The 18,815-nt window shown below is 35.7% G+C and overlaps 1 protein-coding gene across 1 annotated transcript; it reads right to left on the minus strand.

Moving 5' to 3' along the window:
* Positions 1-8,444: 8,444 nt before the first annotated feature.
* Positions 8,445-9,553, minus strand: LOC104097096 (17.3 kDa class II heat shock protein-like). Its single transcript, XM_009603610.4, has 2 exons — positions 9,310-9,553; positions 8,445-9,041 (listed from the first exon to the last, which is right to left on the minus strand). Exons 1-2 carry the CDS (start codon positions 9,382-9,384, stop codon positions 8,643-8,645), a joined length of 474 nt encoding a protein of 157 aa, XP_009601905.1. The 5' UTR covers positions 9,385-9,553; the 3' UTR covers positions 8,445-8,642.
* Between the last annotated feature and the right edge of the window lie 9,262 nt (positions 9,554-18,815).

Genomic DNA, 18,815 nt, shown 5'->3' on the forward strand with positions numbered 1-18,815 from the left:
ACAACTATTAATTAATGAAAAATAATTAACCACTCTCAATAACTTGGATAAGTTTTTATTTTCAATTTTAATCTTAGATATTATACAAGAATAGCTAATCCTGATATTATTATCCTAGGTAACTTTATAACGAAATGAGTAGTACAATATTCAATTGGATGTATGTGTGTTTAATAATCACTGTCTAACTTAATACAACATTTGCATTAATTTGTCTAATTTGCTATTATCCGAAGCTATGCAGTCCACGTATAAGAATAACTCATTAAGATAAATTGACAAAACAAAAGAACTCTTAAATTAAGCAATTCTTACAGTATCTTTAATTACGAAAAGCGCCAACGCTCATAAATACTTTCCGTTAACCTTTTATTCTACAAATACTCTTAGTAAAACTATCCTCAAACTAATGGAAATATCCCTGAAAATTTGAATCTTAATAATAGCCACATGTCACCCTCAACGGTTCCCACGTTTATTACTTATAAATAGTATTAAAACTCAGCATTTTAATAAAAAAAAGTCCAACCCGTTTGAAGGGTAATTTCGGGGAAAGATGTTCGCCTACGCCATGCCTGTGCCTTAGAGTCCTCATGCTCATTGGACTTGTTCGAATCCTAAATAGTAGATACAAAAAATAAATAACAAAATATTAGAGATTCAATAGAGCCACAAAATTTTATAAATCAAAATCGAACCTACTAAACACATTTTTTTAAAAAGCAGTGAGATTTAGCAAAATAACCAAAAGACATCGCATGCAATTACAGTATTTTGATCAACGACACATAGTAAGATGTATATATATCGAACACACACATAGTAAGATGTAGCCAACACATATAGTATGATGATGGTGTTCGATCAACTTGTGCAACACCTAGACTATTCCATTGGTTCAGTCAACTGATTAAGCTTAGTCAGATAAATAGTTTGAAAGAAAGTAGAATCTATTACATATCTCAAGGAATTTCTTCAGATTCCTAAGCAATATCAAGTATCTTCTATTATCCTTGTTGATCAAGAATATAGTCGTGCTGGGTTTTGAATATCCCCCTAATCTCCAGGTACTTGTGGAAAACCTTTTGGAGGTTCTCATCCCAATCCGAGAATTTAGATGCTTCATAACCAATCTGATCATCCTCAAAAGCATTAGGATCTTTGATTTGATTGATAAAGTGTCAATTGCAATCTCTTCCGCAAAAGCTGTGCAACCAAACTCCAAACATGGTCCATGTTTCCTCTTAGACACCCTAACTACAAGAGGAATATACGAATGATCATTGTCATTCTCAACAAGATCAGGCATATGTACCTCGACGTCAATAGATATATTCACCTTTGATATTATTTTCTCTTGTCAATGTTATAGTTTGTTGTCCCGGATTGTCTTCAATCTTGAAAGGAAAACCCTCAGGAGCCTCCACAACAACCTCGTGTTGTTCATCGTACGCCTTGGCACTTAAGATTTCGGCTTGAATGACTTTGACAACTGACACATCATAACTGCATGTCCCCTCCGTAAAATAGCAGTGAAAGGTATATGGTACTGATGAAATTCGGGACGAAGCAGCACTACGGTTACCTATGGTGGAGAAGAGAGCAGAGAAAGTTTAATCAATATTCACCCCACAATAGGAATCATTTTTTTACACAGGGAGGCAATTCTAAAGGCATTACAGGTAATTAAGTTTCAATTATTTTTACTTTTTTCAATATTATATTCAAAGTATAAATAAGGAAAATAGTTGTAGAAGGTAACTTGAACTTGGATTCTATATATATATATTTATTTTACCGAACTCTGATCTATTAGGTTAGGATTATGACCTTGTTTACCAACGATAGGAAGGATTCCATGTCTTGTTACTTGTTTTTGTTATCACTCTATACTAAAAACCAATAAATCAATAAACGTTAGTTTAAGAAAAAAACAAAGCAGAGAAAATTCCGAGCCCACATGTTTCTTGTGTTTCCTTAAGGAATTTAATCCCCTCACAATGCCCAAAGTTGCGGATTAATTCCTCCCATGATAGAACGGAATAACTATTTTGTGATAGCGACACTTCAAATCACAGAATTTTGGCGAACTTAAATGACGGAGCAAATCACACAAAATGCTTACGCTTTGCTTTTGAATAACCAATGCAGTATGCAAAAAATTGAAGGGAGAGATTTCAGATTTTTCAGTGGTGGAAAATAAGGCTAAGCCTCTCTATTTATAGACAATGAAAGGGTGAGATGAAGAGGTGCAATCCAAGAGGTGCCTCTTCCATTTTCCATTCACACCCCTTAATAAAAATGCAACAATCCCCCATATGAATGGGGAATGGACATATGTGGAAAAACATGCATAAAAATACTGTATGATTCGTAATTAAGGATTAATCGCATCTGGATAAGTAGGTTTTCCTTTGAACTTTCCGTAGTGAGTTTATGTCGGATATACTCGGTCAATCGGTAGATTTGATATCTTTGAACCGTCGAACTTTGATGTATACCTAGATAACCATAAGTTACACAATCAACCCTTAACCGTCTTTGGTTCTCATTGTTGTGTTCGTTTCAGCCATGAATACTACCTGTTTCATAAGTGCGTAGAGAACTGCCTTACAGAATTCTCCTTGAAGCGGCTTACACTTCACACTTACATAGGTAATTTCTAAGCATGTTATCCCATAGATACACTATTTGATATACCCCGTATCAAATTTAGAAACCATTAAAAAGTCTTAATATTTTATCTTTGGTACTGAACATTGTCTCATCACGAGAATGGACCAAAAAGAAATTTTAATTGACATTGTTAAACCGTCATTAATGACTTTGTTTGATCTCCTTGAACCTAGATCTTGAGATCTCCAGTCTTCTAGGTAGAGTTACCGCCACAGTGACTTGTCCTCGGCCATAGTCCCATTCCCTTTGATGACTTCTCAATCGCCTCTCTAGGTAGGCCTTTTGTAAGCGGATCTGATACATTATCTTTTGACTTTACATAGTCAATTGTGATAATTCCGCTAGAGAATAGTTGTCTAACGGTATTATGCTTTCGTCGAATGTGACGAGCTTTTTCGTTATAAATAACACTCCCAGCCCTTCCTATTACTGCTTGACTGTCGCAATGTATGCATACAGGTGCCACAGGTTTGGGACAAAATGGAATGTCTTCTAAGAAATTCCGAAGCCATTCAGCTTCTTCACTGGCCTTGTCTAAAGCTATAAACTCAGACTTCATTATAGAGCGGGCGATGCATGTCTATTTGGACGACTTCTAAGACACTACTCCTCCACCAATAGTAAATACGTATCCACTTGTGGATTTTGATTCCGTTGATCCGGTGATCCAATTTGCATCACTATATCCCTCAACAACTGCGGGATAATTATTGTAATGCAATGCATAGTCTTGGGTATATTTCAAATATCCCAAAACTCGTTTCATTGCTATCCAATAAGCTTGGTTATGATTACTTGTGTAGCGACTAAGCTTACTTATCGCACAAGCTATATCATGTCGTGTACAATTCATAATGTACATCAAACTTCCCAACACTCGAGCATATTCCAATTGAGACTTGCTTTGACCTTTATTCTTTACAAGAGTATGGTTTAAATCAATTGGCGTTTTTGCTTCTTTAAAGTCCAAATATTTGAACTTTTCAAGTACCATTTTAATATAATGAGATTGAGACAAAGCTAGACCTTGAGGAGTTTGAAGGATCTTAATTCCCAAAATTAAATCGGCAACTCCTAAGTCTTTCATATCAAACTTATTAGTAAGCATGTGCTTAGTAGCATTTATGTTAGCAATGTCGTTTATCATTATCAACATATCATCAACATATAAACAAACAATGACTATTTGATTTGGAGTATTCTTAATGTAAACACATTTGTCACACTAATTGATCTTGAAACCATTTGACAACATTATTTGGTCAAATTTCGCATGCCATTGTTTTCGTGCTTGTTTTAGTCCGTAAAGTGACTTAATAAGTCGACACACCTTCTTTTCTTTTCCGAAAACTACAAACCCTTCAGGTTGTTCCATATAGATTTCTTCCTCTAAATCTCCATTTAAGAAGGTTGTCTTTACATCCATCTAATGGATTTGAAGGCCATACACGGCGGCTAACGCTATTAACACCCGGATAGATGTAATCCTTGTTACCGGCGAGTATGTGTCAAAGTAATCAAGACCTTCTCATTGTCTAAACCCTTTTAACAACTAATCTTGCCTTATATTTGTCAATAGTACCATCAACTTTCATTTTCCTTTTGAAAATTTATTTAGAACCCAAATGTTTATTTCCCGGAGGAAGATCAATCAATTCCCAAGTATGATTACTTAATAGGGATTCTATCTCACTACTGACTGCCTCTTTCCAATATTGTGCTTCCGAGGAAGACATTGCTTCTTCGAACGTTTGAGGCTCATTTTCCAACAAAAATGTAAGAAAGTCTGATCCAAAAAATGTTGTTGTCCTTTGACGTTTACTATGTCTTGGATTTTCCTCATTAAACGTACTTTCTTTTTTTTTCTTCTCGAGGTCGCTTAGATTTTTTACTAGACGACTCACATGTATTTTTATACGGATAAATATTCTCAAAGAATTCAGCATTATCGGATTCGATTACCGTATTAATATGAATGTCTGGATTTTCTGATTTATGAACCAGAAAACGATATGCTTTACTATTTCTTGCATATCCTATGAAAACGCAATCAACCGTTTTCGGTCCAATCTTCACCCTTTTGGGTTTAGGAATTTTCACTTTAGCCAAACACACCCACACTTTAAAATATTTTAAGTTGGGTTTCCTACCTTTTCATTTTTCATATGGAATAGATTGCGTTTTGTTATGGTGAACTCGGCTGAGTATTTGATTCGCTGTAAGAATAGCTTCCCCCCACAAGTTCTGGGGTAAACCCGAACTTATCAATAAGACATTCATCATCTCCTTTAACGTTCTATTCTTAGATTGCGGTGAGTAAGGGGCAGTTGTTTGGTGAATAATGCCATATTCCAAACATATTTCTTCAAAAGGAGATTCATACTCACCACCCCTATCACTTCTTATCATTTTGATCTTTTTGTTTAGTTGCGTTTCAACTTCATTTTTGTATTGCTTGAATGACTCAATTGCTTCATCTTTACTATTAAGTAAGTAAATATAACAATATCTAGTACTATCGTTAATAAAAATTATGAAATACTTTTTCCCACCATGAGATGGTATTGACTTCATGTCGCAAATATCTGTGTGAATTAAGTTTAAAGGATTTGAATTCCTTTCAACTGACTTATAAGGATCGATGTTTAACATACTTTGATTCCACATATATTTGACATTTCGAGTTATTGCATTCAAACTTAAGCAGTACTTTTAAATTAATCATTTTTTCGCAAAGTTTTGAAGTTGACGTGGCCTAAACGTTCATGCCATAAATTATTTGACTCAAGTAAGTAAGAAGAAGCTGAAATTTTATTCATATCAATGGCAATTATATTGAGTTTGAAAAAGCCCTCTGTAAGGTAGCCTTTTCCTACATACATTTCATTCTTACTAACTACAACCTTGTCGGAAACAAAAACACGATTAAAGCCATTCTTGACTAGAAGTGATATCGAGACTAAATTCTTCCGCATTTTAGGAACATGAAGGACATCATTTAGAGTCACAATCTTGCTAGAAGTCATCTTCAAAGCTATCTTGCCCATTCCTTCAATTTTTGCAGTAGCGAAATTTGCCATAAAAACTGTCTCGTTGGGTCTAGCGGGAGCATAAGAAGTAAACAACTCCTTGTTAGCACAAACATGATGAGTTGCCCCCGAACCAATCCACCATTCTCTAGAATTTCCGACTAGGTTGCACTCTGAAAGCATGGCAAATAAATCGTCTATTTCATCATTCTTCTCAATCATGTTTGCTTGATTTTTCTTCTTGTTCTTCTTTGGTGCACGACATTCAGCAACCTTGTGTCCAACCTTTCCACAGTTATAGCAATTACCTTTGAACTTCTTTTTTCTTGGGTAATTCTTTGGACCAGACGACTTCTTTCTCTTTATGCTCGTTGAAGCTTCCTCAACAATATTTGCACCCATAATTGTTGAATTTCCACGAGACTTTTTCTCAGCAGCCTTGTTCTTCTCTTCAATCCGTAGACGAACAATAAGGTCTTCAAGCGTCATCTCCTTGCGCTTATGTTTCAAGTAATTCTTAAAATCCTTCCACAGCGGAGGCAACTTTTCAATAAATGCCTGAACTTGAAACGCTTCATTTATGACCATACCTTCAATCATAAATTTATAATTAGTAAAATAATCAATATCTTGAATAAAAATATTTACTCAGCTTATACCTTCAGCAAGGTGGTCATGATCAATAACTTGCAATTCTTGGACTTGCGTTATGACAGATTTACCGTCAACTATTTTGAAATTCAGAAATTTGGCGGCCACAAACTTTTTTAGTCCAGCATCTTCAATCTTGTACTTCTTTTCAAGAGAATTCCACAATTCTCTTGATGTTTTCATGACGCTATAAACATTGTACAAGCCGTTTTCCAAGCAACTTAAAATATAGTTTTTGCATAAGAAGTCAGAATGCTTCCATGCCTCAGTGACCACAAATCGCTCATTTTCACGAGTTTCTTCTCCCAGAACTGGAACGTCTTCGCTGATAAAGCGCTGTAAACAGAGTGTGGTCAGGTAGAAAAATAATTTCTACTGCCAACGCTTAAAGTCTATACCGGAAAACTTTTTGGGTTTTTCTGCCGGTGCCATCGCCGGTACAGGAGTTGTGCGACTTGAAGACGCAGTTGCCATTGCAGCAGTAGTCCCAACAGAACCATTATGTTATTCCGCACTTCTCATTTTTCTGTAAAAGAAATTGACAAACAGAATTAGTATCTCGGTGAAGTTTTTATATCTTAAAACCGAATACAAGCAACCGAGTTTTTATATCTCGGATTGAGTAGAAAGTCACAAAGACTTTAATCTCAAACTAGAGTAGAAAATCCGAAGATTTTAATCTCCAAAACGGGAGTAAAAAATCAATAAGATTTTAGTCTCCCAAAACAGAATATAAGATGAATACAGAAATAAATATTAAATTCTTTAAGCTTGTTATCACTCTGTATTCAAAACCAGTAAATCAATAAATGTTAGTTTAAGGAAAAAACAAAGCAGAGAAAATTTTGAGCCCACAAGTTTCTTGTATTTCCTTAAGGAATTTAATCCCCTCACAATGCCCAAGGTTGCGGATTAATTCCTCCCAGGATAGAACGGAATAACTATTCTGTGATAGCGGCACTTCAAATCACAGAATTTTGACAAACTCAAATGGCGGAGCAAATCACACAAAATGCTTACGTTTTGCTTTTGAATAACCAATGCAGTATGCAGAAAACTGAAGGGAGGGATTTCAGATTTTTCAGTGGTGGAAAATGAGGTTAAGCCTCTCTATTTATAGACAATGAAAGGATGAGATGAAGAGGTGCAATCCAAGAGGTGCCTCTTCCATTTCCCATTCACACCCCAATGAAAGGATGAGATGAAGAGGTGCAATCCAAGAGATGCCTCTTCCATTTCCCATTCACACCCCAATGAAAGGATGAGATGAAGAGGTGCAATCCAAGAGATGCCTCTTCCATTTCCCATTCACACCCCAATGAAAGGATGAGATGAAGAGGTGCAATCCAAGAGATGCCTCTTCCATTTCCCATTCACACCCAAGAGGTGCTTTTTCCATTTCCTATTCACACCCCTTAATAAAATCGCAACAGTTTTCATTGATGTTAATTTTACCCGTAGCTTTTCTTCAACACCATTGAGCATAAACCTTTCAAGCAATCACCATTGCTATACTATATACTCGTAGTAATTGTTTATACATTAATCTGTTTTTCAGATAATATCAGAGATGAGTACAAGTTATGAAAGTGGACTTCTTTTTTTCACTATGATCGTAATTTTTCATAGGATAACTTTGAGGCTTTTTTTGCACATAGAACTGAGTACTAACAACTATAGAATTTACGGTTCCAACAATAATAAACTCAACAAAGGGTCGAGATCGATTTCACAAGTAGTGTGATGTATGTTAAAATGTCCAAGAGTGCGTGAATTCAATATAATGAGCTTAAAATAATCTCTAATAAAAGTTTAATTTGTACAATTACTTCTATGACTATAAAATTTAAACAAACACTTAAAATACAGAATAACTAGAAAATATCAATCAATGAGAAAGAGCACCAAGTTGCTCCTCCTTCATATGTGTCCTACTGCTGCTTAGTAGTCATGTGACATCTGGCGGTAGAATAATTCAAATCGATGATGATGTTGATATTGGCGGAAATTCACCTTACGATAATTCTAAGTGATCCGTTTACACGCTTTAAATCCAAAACAAATAAATAAATAAAAGACACTTTAACATGAAAAAAGAAAGATAAAACAGCATTGTTACATCAAAACTGACAAAATCAGACCAGATTTAGAGTTCTGGAAACAAACAGCAATATGTAAATTATCCAAGATGAAAAATGATTACGCCAAAAACAAACAATGAAATATCGCGTAATTATACTTCCAAATCCAAAACAGAACACTCCTATAATTTTCCCTTTCATCACTTCAAGCAACTTTAACTTCAACAGTTTTGGGCTTCTTTGGCTCAGGTGGAGGCAATTTTTCCACTGTCACAGTCAATACACCATCTTGACAAACTGCAGAAATGGCATTTGTGTTTGCATTTTCAGGCAACACAAATTTCCTCATGAATCTCCCTACTCTCCTTTCCATTATAACATATTTCGCCCCTTCTTTTTCTTCTTCTCTTTTCCTCTCGCCACTGATTATAAGCACATTGTCATCCTCTAATTGCACTTTAATGTCGCTTGACTTCAAACCCGGCATGTCCACTATGAAAACGTACGAGTTTTTGTGTTCCTTAATGTCCGCTGGTGTCGCTGCCATTGCCTTAGCGTCGCGCACGTAATTCCTCGACGGGACGTTTTTCGACTTGTCCGAATCCTAGATCATAAGAGGCAAATAACAAACAAGAGAATATCAGAGATTCAAGAAAACCATAAATTTCTTTCTTCTAAACAAGATACTTTTGGATCGAACCTTAAACTCTTGCATATGATACAATACTAAAGATTCGAAATTTTGAATCGTAAAATATACCAATTCTAACAGTAAGGTACTTATTAATCAAACACGAAGTGGTAAATACAAATAACAAATGAAAATGCTATAATCTATAATACAAGATTCTTATCAGATAGAATGTACTTACATCCGCATGGAGATCCATCATTTGGTGGAGAGTGTGGAAGAGTGGATTTTCTAATCCCATCAGTCTCATATCCATTTTTCTCTTCTTGATTAGATTTTGATGATATTTTGGATTTAAATTTCTAATTTTGGAATGGTTCTGAGAATGAACTGAATTGTGGGTAATGTAGACAGAAGATGGTTCTTATATATATAGTGTGAGAAAAGGCGGAAGAAGAGAAGCTTCTGGAGGGACATGGAGGAAGAAGTGGCAAGTTTCTAGGAGCTTCTCTTCTTTTAAATTTCCCTTGTTCTGTCAATATTCTAGAACTTACGTTGGTTATTACTTCAATTTTGATTCACCTAATTTTAGTTGCTTCCAAGTACAAATTATGATTTAACCCAGCCAAATTATGATAACTTTCGTGGAAAGATCCAAATTTGTTCCCGTACTGTGCGGAAAAGCTCAATCTTGCGTCCGGCTATACTTATTAGTCTATTCGTACCTCGTTTATAGCAAAATTAGTATTGCCCGTTTCAATTTATATAAACATGTTTCACTGGCCACGAAGTTTAAGAAAAAATAAAGATTTTTGGAATTTGTGGTTATAAACAAGTCAAAAATGGGCTCAGAGTATTTGCTGGTTATAAAAGCTTTCTCATTAAGGGTAGAATTGTAAGTTTAAGCAAAAATTGTTTCCAAATTTAGAAATGGATCATTCCTTTTGGAATCGACCAAAAAGAAAATAGGTTCACGTAAAACGGAACGGATTGAGTACTAGTTTTTAATGTCCAGATTTTTTGAGAAAAAGAGTCCAACTTAATTTAGCCAGCAACTTTTGGACCTTGTTTAAGATTACCCTTAAATTGAAGCTCTGTTAGAAGTTAGAAGGAGACGAAGGATTAAATTGCATGCTCAATTTCGAAAAGTAAAAGAACAAATTTGACTCATTCTCCGACCCTTTTCCATCTACATATCCCATCCTCCTAACCTTTGCTAGCAACTTTATACTTGTATTAATTAGTTAGAAATAATAAAAAAATCTTAATCTTTATAATTTAGAAAAATATTCAAATTTGTCTTCTCAGTAATAATGAATAATTGTAGCTAAACCTTAATTATCAGTAGGATTGATTCCGGACTTTTAGACCAGATTATATTTATAAGGAGTGCTTAATCTTTTATAATGCATAATTGGGCGAGATCATAATGTAATAATTACTATTCCCTCCGTTTCAATTTATGTGAACATGTTTGACTGGGCACGTAGTTTAAGAAAAAAATGAAGAGTTTTGAAATTTGTGGTCCTAAACAAATTAAAATGGGGCCTAGAGTATTTGTGTGGTTATAAAAGCTTCTCACTAAGGGTAGAGTTTAAGTTAAATTGTTTCCAAATTTAGAAAGGGGTCATTCTTTTTGGAACGGACCAAAAAGAAAATAGGTTCACATAAACTGAAACATAGGGAGTAGTATCTTTATCTCAAATTAGAGTAGATTTATATCAACTGTATAGGTCTATTAGACATGAGATGAATCAAATATAAAATTAGGGGCAGATATAGTATGTTAATAATAGGTTCAATTGAACTCATAACTTTCGACGCAGAGTAAAAATTTATATGTAAAAAATCGTTAAAATTGCAAAAAGAGTAAATATTAACCTGTAATTTTAAAAATATAATGGGTTCAATGATAAAACTTTAAAGTTAAACTCATAAAATTTAAATACTGAATTTGTTTCTGTATAAACTAATATGCAAATTCCTGCCACACAAACTCTAGGAAATAGTGACTACTGCAGAATTTCCAAATTCAGTTGCTCGTTCTTCATATATTTAAATGTCATAATTCTATCAAAGAAAAATGAAATATTGTTTAAATTGGCGAGAGGATTCTTCTCCTCGACTATTGGACATTCGATCGGTTGTTATGGCAAATTTTGATTCGATTTTTCGGTTTTCGATTCGGTAAAAGTGAATTTGGGCAATGTAATCCAGCTTCCCCATAAGCTTGCGTATAGACTTGAGAATTACCAGTTGCTTAGGTTCTTCTTTGGAATCCAAGTAGAAGGTATTTTTGGTTTATTCCAGTATTGTATATTTGAATCTCTCATTATGTGGTGTAGCTTCTACTTTAATTTCTTTCCGTATTTTGTTTATTTGGTTATATCTATATTGGTCCATGTTGGCTAAATCCGTCCAAAGATAATCTTAACATGTGTAATATTGTCCACTTTAGGCCAAGCCTCCTATAGTGCTTCTGATGCCTGTATCTCATTTCCTTCATCGCGTTCGCAAAGAGGAAATTTGGACTTGTTCGTTTTGTGCTTCGTGTTCGCGGCCGGGGGCAAGCGTTCGCGAAGGGTCGAGGACAAAGCTTCGCGTTCGCGAAGGGTCGAGGGCAAAGCTTCGTGTTCGCGATCGAGGCCTCGCGTTCGCGAAGGGAAAAGTCGGCCTGCACACCACGACTTAAGTTCTTGAAATGGGATTTCGTCCCATTTTTCATTATTCACGGTTTTGAGCTCGGGTAAGGCAATTTTTGGACGATTTTTACGGAAAAATATTGGGGTAAGTATTCCTTATCCTATATTTATTATATATCATGATTTCATACTCATTTACATTATGAATCCGTGAATTTATGGAAGAAAAATCAGATTTTTATAAAATCTTCCAAAAATATAAAATGAAGATTTGAAGGTCAATCCGATGTCGGAATTCGATAATTTTTACATGGTTGAACTCGTATCGGAACGGGTGTTCGGATTTAGTGAGTTTTTTCGGTATTCGAAACGTGGGTCCCACTGTCAATTTTTAAAATGAATTTCGGATTTTAATCCGGAAAATTAGTAAATTCATATGGAATTAATTCCAACGATTAGTGTCGAGTATATTGAATTGTTTGTGACTAGATTTGAAGCTTTCGGACACGAATTAGCGAGGCAAAGGTTTATTGGAATCTTGAAATTGGTTGCGAAGCGAAGTAATTGTCGTGGTTAACCTTTGACTTGAGGGAATAGAACCCTTGAATTATTTATTATGTGAAATTCATGTGAACGGCATATAGGCGAGGTGACGAGTGTTTATATGTCGTCAAATTAATTGTTTACGTAATTATTTGAAACTCATAAATTGTTTTAAATCATGAATTAATTATTATATTAATTGTTTCTCTCATATTCCTTGCTCAATATTATACATTGAAATAATACTATAATTGCTACATGCTTATTTCATGGGATTTTTTTCTTCCTATACAATATTTGAAACTTGTTTACCAAAATTGTCCTAGTTTTGTATATTACCCACCCTAAACAAAGATTACTTACAAATTATATACAATCCATTATTATTGTCTTGAATTAGGGAATTTAGTTACATCATTTTTCCTTTTTTTTTTCTCCTTTCCTCTTTCCTCACTGCCGCAACTCTCATCAATTTTTCTTTCTTTCTTCATCTTTCTCTCTCACCGTTTTTCTCTCTCAATAAGGTAAGCCTATAATTGTCTTCTGCCAATCAACCTATTGATGTAACCTTCAGGTTGTAGGAATTGAATATTCAAACATTAATCTATCATAAAGCTTTGAATTCGAATTTGGGTTTTCAAAAATCAATATTGTTTGGAGTTTATATCTCAATTTTGAGGATGCTTGGTGAAGATTAAACTTGGTTCTGGCTGAATTTCAGATTGAAACTCGAAGAAGAAGAAGAAGCAGAAGAAGAAGAAGAAGAAGAAGAAGAAGAAGAAGAAAAAGAAGAAGAAGATATGATATACAATATACTTACGAAATTGTAGTAAAGTTGTAGGTAAATTTGTATTGTATTGTAGTTATATATATATATATATATATATATATATATATATATATATATATATATATATATATATATATATATATATATATATATATTTGAAAGTTGTATGAAAGTTGAAAAATAGTTGTATGATGACAAAATCTAGTTGCCTCCCCATGTATAATTTGAGAAACTAGTGATATTTGACATAACCACACCTCTTGGCAATTAACTCTAATATTCACACAATTAAGCATCACGAAATTCTTCTTTAGCAAATGTCTTTCAACAAATAATATTTATCTGATTATGCTATCAGCTTAACACAATTGATATCCTTAAACATGCATTACTTTTCGTAACGCGGAGGAAATCAAAATTATATCATAAGCACCGAAAGCCTGCAGGTCTATCACGTAACCAACTTGAAAATAGGGCTCCTTATTACTTAGACAAATGGCAATACTCAGTACAAGTACTCAGAATTGGCACAGAGACATTTTAAATTTATCGATATTTTTGACAATTATAGTCACGAGTTATTTGGTCAAATTACATAATCAAATTTTACCCTCAATGAAATTATAGTCAATTGCGATTTCGAATGTAATATTGAATTAGTCACATTGCATTTGATTTTGTAATATTGAATTACCACTAACTATACAGTATACACTTCTTTATAACTAATCTATAATTTATCTACAACTTTCATACATTATTTCTACCCAGTTAAATATCACTACAATATCATGCAACTTAAATAAAATTATTATACAAATTTTATACAATATGTCTTTTATATATTTTGTATCTGATTTGTATATATTTTGTGTGTGGTGTGCGCTTCTTTCTTTCTAAAATTCTAATCAAAAATTACTCTCTTAATACAATTTTGATGCATATCAACAACTTTATGTAAAAGGATAGTATCGATAACTTAAATATAAATTTTATACAACAATTCATACATAATACAACTATTTTTTAACTTTCATACAATATTTAAATTATATATATATATATATATATATATATATATATATATATATATATATAAAACTGCAACAGAATATAATTTAACTACAATTTTACTACAACTTTACTACAATTTCGTAAGTATATTATATGACATGTCTTCTTCTTCTTCTTCTTCGAGTTTCAATCTGAAATTAAGCCAAAATCAAGTCTAATCTTAACCAAAACACCCTCAAAATTGAGATATAAACTCCAAATAATATTCTCAAATGTTTGCAACAACACCCAATCTAAACAAATAATCATTTTTGAAAACCTAAATTCAATTTCAAAGCTTCAAAGCTTTTTAATGGTTGTCAATGGTGGGAACTCTATACAACAAGAAATCCATTGATGAATTATTACAATATATTCGTATTGAATTTAGTAATTCTTTTCAATGTTTGTAATCCGCACTTTTGAGTTGCAATCTTTGTTCTGTGAACTCTAAATTTTATAATAATCAATTAAGTGTGAAAGTTCCACGGCCAGATATCATATTCTCTTATTAAGATCACACTACTGGAAAGAAAGCTAGATGATGGGTATACTGAAAAAAGCAGAGAGAGACACGAAGAGAGAGAGTGGACAAGTATAAAGGAATAAGAAAATAACTGATATTTCTTATTCAATTCCTAATATAAAGGGATATTCATTTAAAACTTATTTGTATATAATTGGTAAATTGTATATGACCATGTAATTAAATTGATACTTGAGCAGGGAGGGTAATAAGATTTCAAATAATGTATAGGAATATAAAAATTCCTTATTTAATTTATGTGCCGTAATTGCTACTTGACATTTAGCATACTAATTAATAAAATGCCTATTTCCTCCTTAATTTCCACAATTAATTGCTACTTGTCATCACTTATTTTTAAATAAATCATAATTATTATATGCTTATTGTCTTATATTTTCATATTAATTGTTGTATTTATTGGAGTAATTTCTTTTATAAGAATTGGTAAATTATATTATTGGAGGAGCGGGTTGCACGCCGCAACAAAAATGAAAGTGAATATATTGGAGGAGCGGGTTGCACGCCGCAACAGAATTGATTGAAATGAATATATTGGAGGAGCGGGTTGCACGCCGCAAAAGAATTGATTGGAAAGATATATTGAGGATCGAGTTGCACACCGCAACAGGATTAAATGAAAATTAATATATTGTGGGATCGGGTTGCACGCCGCAACGGAAACTGATTGAAATAATAATTGGTTATGACTACCGAGTTAGCTTCAACTGTTGAATTGAGTTACCTGTTTTATTTCTACTATTGTTGTTGTTATTATTATTATTGCGTACAAGTTAATGTAAGTGACCTGTCTTAGTCTCGTCACCACTTCGTCGAGGTTAGGCTCGGCACTTACTGGGTACATGGGGTCAGTTGTACTCATACTACACTCTGCACTTCTTGTGCAGATACCGAAGTTGGTCCTAGCGGCGTACAATAGATCTGCTCGGATTCAGCTATTTGCAGGAGACTTGAGGTATAGTTGCATGGCGTTCGTAGTTCTGAAGTCCCCTTCTACTTTATCGTAGGTATGTACTTCTTTTTAGACAGCTTCATTTTTATTCAGACCTTTATTTGTATTATTCTAGTACCTTGTGCACTTGTGACACCAGTTCTGGGATGGTATTTAGACATCGCTATTATTACAGATTATTCACTTTATTTCAGACTTTATTTTCGCATTGGTTTCTTTGTTATTAATTAATTTAAAATTATTTTAAAATGACTAATATTATTCTAACGTTGGCTTGCCTAGCAAGTGAAATGTTAGGTGCCATCACGGTCCCGAAGGTGGGAATTTTGGGTCGTGACAGTTGGTATCAGAGCACTAGGTTACATAGGTCTCACGAGTCACGAGCCAGCTTAGTTTAGTCTGAAGGATCGGTACGGAGACATCTGTACTTATCTTCCAGAGGCTATTGAGTTTAGGAACAATTTAACATCTATTCTACTCTATCGTGCGATTTTATTCTAGCATCGATAATTGAATCATTCTACTCTTATGCTCTCGCAGATGGTGAGAACACGTAATACATCTACCGACGGGCAGGGACCAGAGCCCCCAGTGGAAACTATGACCAGGGGTAGAGGTCGAGGCCGAGGTTGCGCTAGAGGCCGAGACAGAGGCATAGGTAGAGCTTAGTCTAGAGCTCGAGCAGCAACACCTGTTGTAGAATCTCAGGTGGATTTGGGAGCGGAGGTTCCAGCTCAGACTGTACCTGTTGGACCAATTCAGGTCCTGGAAGGATTCATAGCTACTTCAGTACTTCAAGACGCTCTAGGCTGTTTGGTTAGCCTTATGGAGGGCGTGGCCCAGAATGGTACATTTTCAGTGGCACCAACTGTCTTACAGGCTGGAAGAGGAGCACAGACTCCCACTACTCCCGCTCCGGGACAAACAACTCCCCAGTATCAGGCTCTAGTAGCCCATGCAGTTGGGATAGTTCAACCAATTATTGCAGCACAGGCCGGTGATAGGCCTGCTTTGTCTTCTGAGGCTTTGTTGAGGTTGGACAGGTTTACCAAGCTATTTCCAATCTATTTCAGTGGTACACCCTCTGAGGACCCACAGGATTTTCTTGACCACTGCTATGAAGTATTGCAGAACATGGGGATAGTCGAAAGCAATGGGGTTGATTTTGATGTGTTTCAGATGACTGGTTCCGCCAAGAAGTGGTGGAATGATTATGTATTTACTAGACCAGCTGGTTCGCCTTCACTTACCTGGTCGCAGCTATTTCTGGAGAAGTTTCTTCCTATCACACTGAGGGAGAATTACCGCAAGCAGTTTGAGCATCTCTAGAAGGGCAGTATGTTAGTCACTCAGTATGAGACCCATTTTATGGATCTTTCCCGTCATGCTCTTCTTCTGCTTCCTACCGAGAGAGAGAGAGAGAGAGAGAGAGAGAGAGAGAGAGAGAGAGAGAGAGAGAGAGGAGGAGGAGGTTCATTGATGGACTCGTTCAACCTATCAAGTTGCATATGGCCAAGGAGACCGGGAGTGAGATTTCTTTTCGGATGGCGGCTAATGTCGCCAAGCGGATCGAGATGGTTCTTTCACAGGAGAGAGGGCCAGTGTCAGATAAGAGGCCCCGTCATTCCGGCAATTTCAGAGGCGCCTCATCTGAAGGCAGGAGTACTTATGGTAGGGGTCATCCTCCCAAGCCATTTTATTCAGCACTTCAGACATCTCACGGTGCTTCAGGGAGCCATGGTCCTATTATGCCTTACTCTGGGCAGCCGACATTTAGTGCACATCCAGCTCCTATCAGTGCACCACCACTCCAGTGTCAATATAGCGACTATCTGACCCATTCGGGTCAGCTTCAGCTTCAACAGCCAAGACAGCAGGATGGGTGTTATGAGTGTGGGAACATTGGTCACATCAGGAGGCATTGCCCTAGGTTGTTGAGCAAAAGATCTCAGCAGAATTCCCGTGCCATCATGCCGGCACCGGTTGCTCCACCGCCCTCCCGACCATCTAGAGGCAGGGGTTAGACTGTTAGAGGTGGAGGTCAAACTGTTAGGGGTAGAGGCCAGCGAGCTGTGGCCTGTCCCAGAGATGTAGTTCAGACTGGTGGGGCCCAGCCCCGATTTTATGCTTTTCCATCTAGACCTAAGGCCGAGTCATCCGATGTCGTGATCACCGGTATTGTTCCAGTTTGCCATAGAGATGTTTCAGTTTTATTTGATCCAGTATCTACTTACTCCTATGTGTCCTCCTACTTTGCTTCATATGCGGTTGTGCCTCGTGATTTCCTGAGTGCTTCTATGTGTCTGTGTCCACACCGATGGGAGATTCTATCGATGTAGATCATGTCTATCGTTCGTGTGTTGTTACTATTGGGAGTCTTGAGACTAGCATGGATCTTTTACTTCTTGATATGGTAGATTTTGATGTTATCTTGGGAATGGATTAGTTGTCACCTTATCATGTTGTATTGGACTGTCACACCAAGACGATGACCTTAGCCATGCCAGGGTTACCTCGAATAGAGTGAAAAAGGACTCTTGGCCATTCCACCAGCAAGATTATCTCTTACATGAAAGCTCGGTGTATGGTCGAGAAGGTGTGTCTAGTTTATTTGGCTTATATTCATGATCCCAGTGCATATGTTACTTCTATGGATTCAGTCTCAGTTGTCCGTGAGTTTCCAGATGTATTTCCTGCAGATTTTTCGGGGATGCCACCCGATAGGAATATTGATTTCGATATTGATTTGGCTCCGGGAACCCATCCAATTTCTATTCCACCATACCGTATGGCCCCGCCGGAGTTGAAAGAATTGAAGGATCAATTACAAGACTTGCTTGATCAAGAATTCATTAGACCTAGTGTCTCAACCTGGGGTGCACCCGTGTTATTTGTAAAGAAGAAAAATGGTTCAATGCGAATATGTATAGATTATCGGCAGTTGAACAGGTTACTATCAAGAACAAGTATCAATTGCCAAGAATTGATGACTTATTCAATCAGCTTCAAGATGCCAAGATATTTTCGAAGATTGACTTGAGGTCTGGCTATCATCAGTTGAAGATTAGGGCATCTGATGTCCCTAAGATAGCTTTTCGGACTTGGTATGGGCATTATGAATTTCTAGTGATGTCATTTGGGCAGACAAATGCCCCAGCAATATTTATGGATTTGATGAACCGGGTATGCAAACCCTATCTGGATTCTTTTGTGGTTTTAT

Source organism: Nicotiana tomentosiformis, chromosome 12 (genome assembly GCF_000390325.3).
Source record: "Nicotiana tomentosiformis chromosome 12, ASM39032v3, whole genome shotgun sequence".
Taxonomy (NCBI): domain Eukaryota; kingdom Viridiplantae; phylum Streptophyta; class Magnoliopsida; order Solanales; family Solanaceae; genus Nicotiana; species Nicotiana tomentosiformis.

Excerpts from the sequence above, each read along its gene's own strand:
- LOC104097096 (XM_009603610.4), bottom strand. The coding sequence starts at position 9,384 with ATGGATATGAGACTGATGGGATTAGAAAATCCACTCTTCCACACTCTC. Across the intron at positions 9,042-9,309 it reads TGATGGATCTCCATGCGGAT|GATTCGGACAAGTCGAAAAA; the intron begins GTAAGTACATTC and ends CTTATGATCTAG.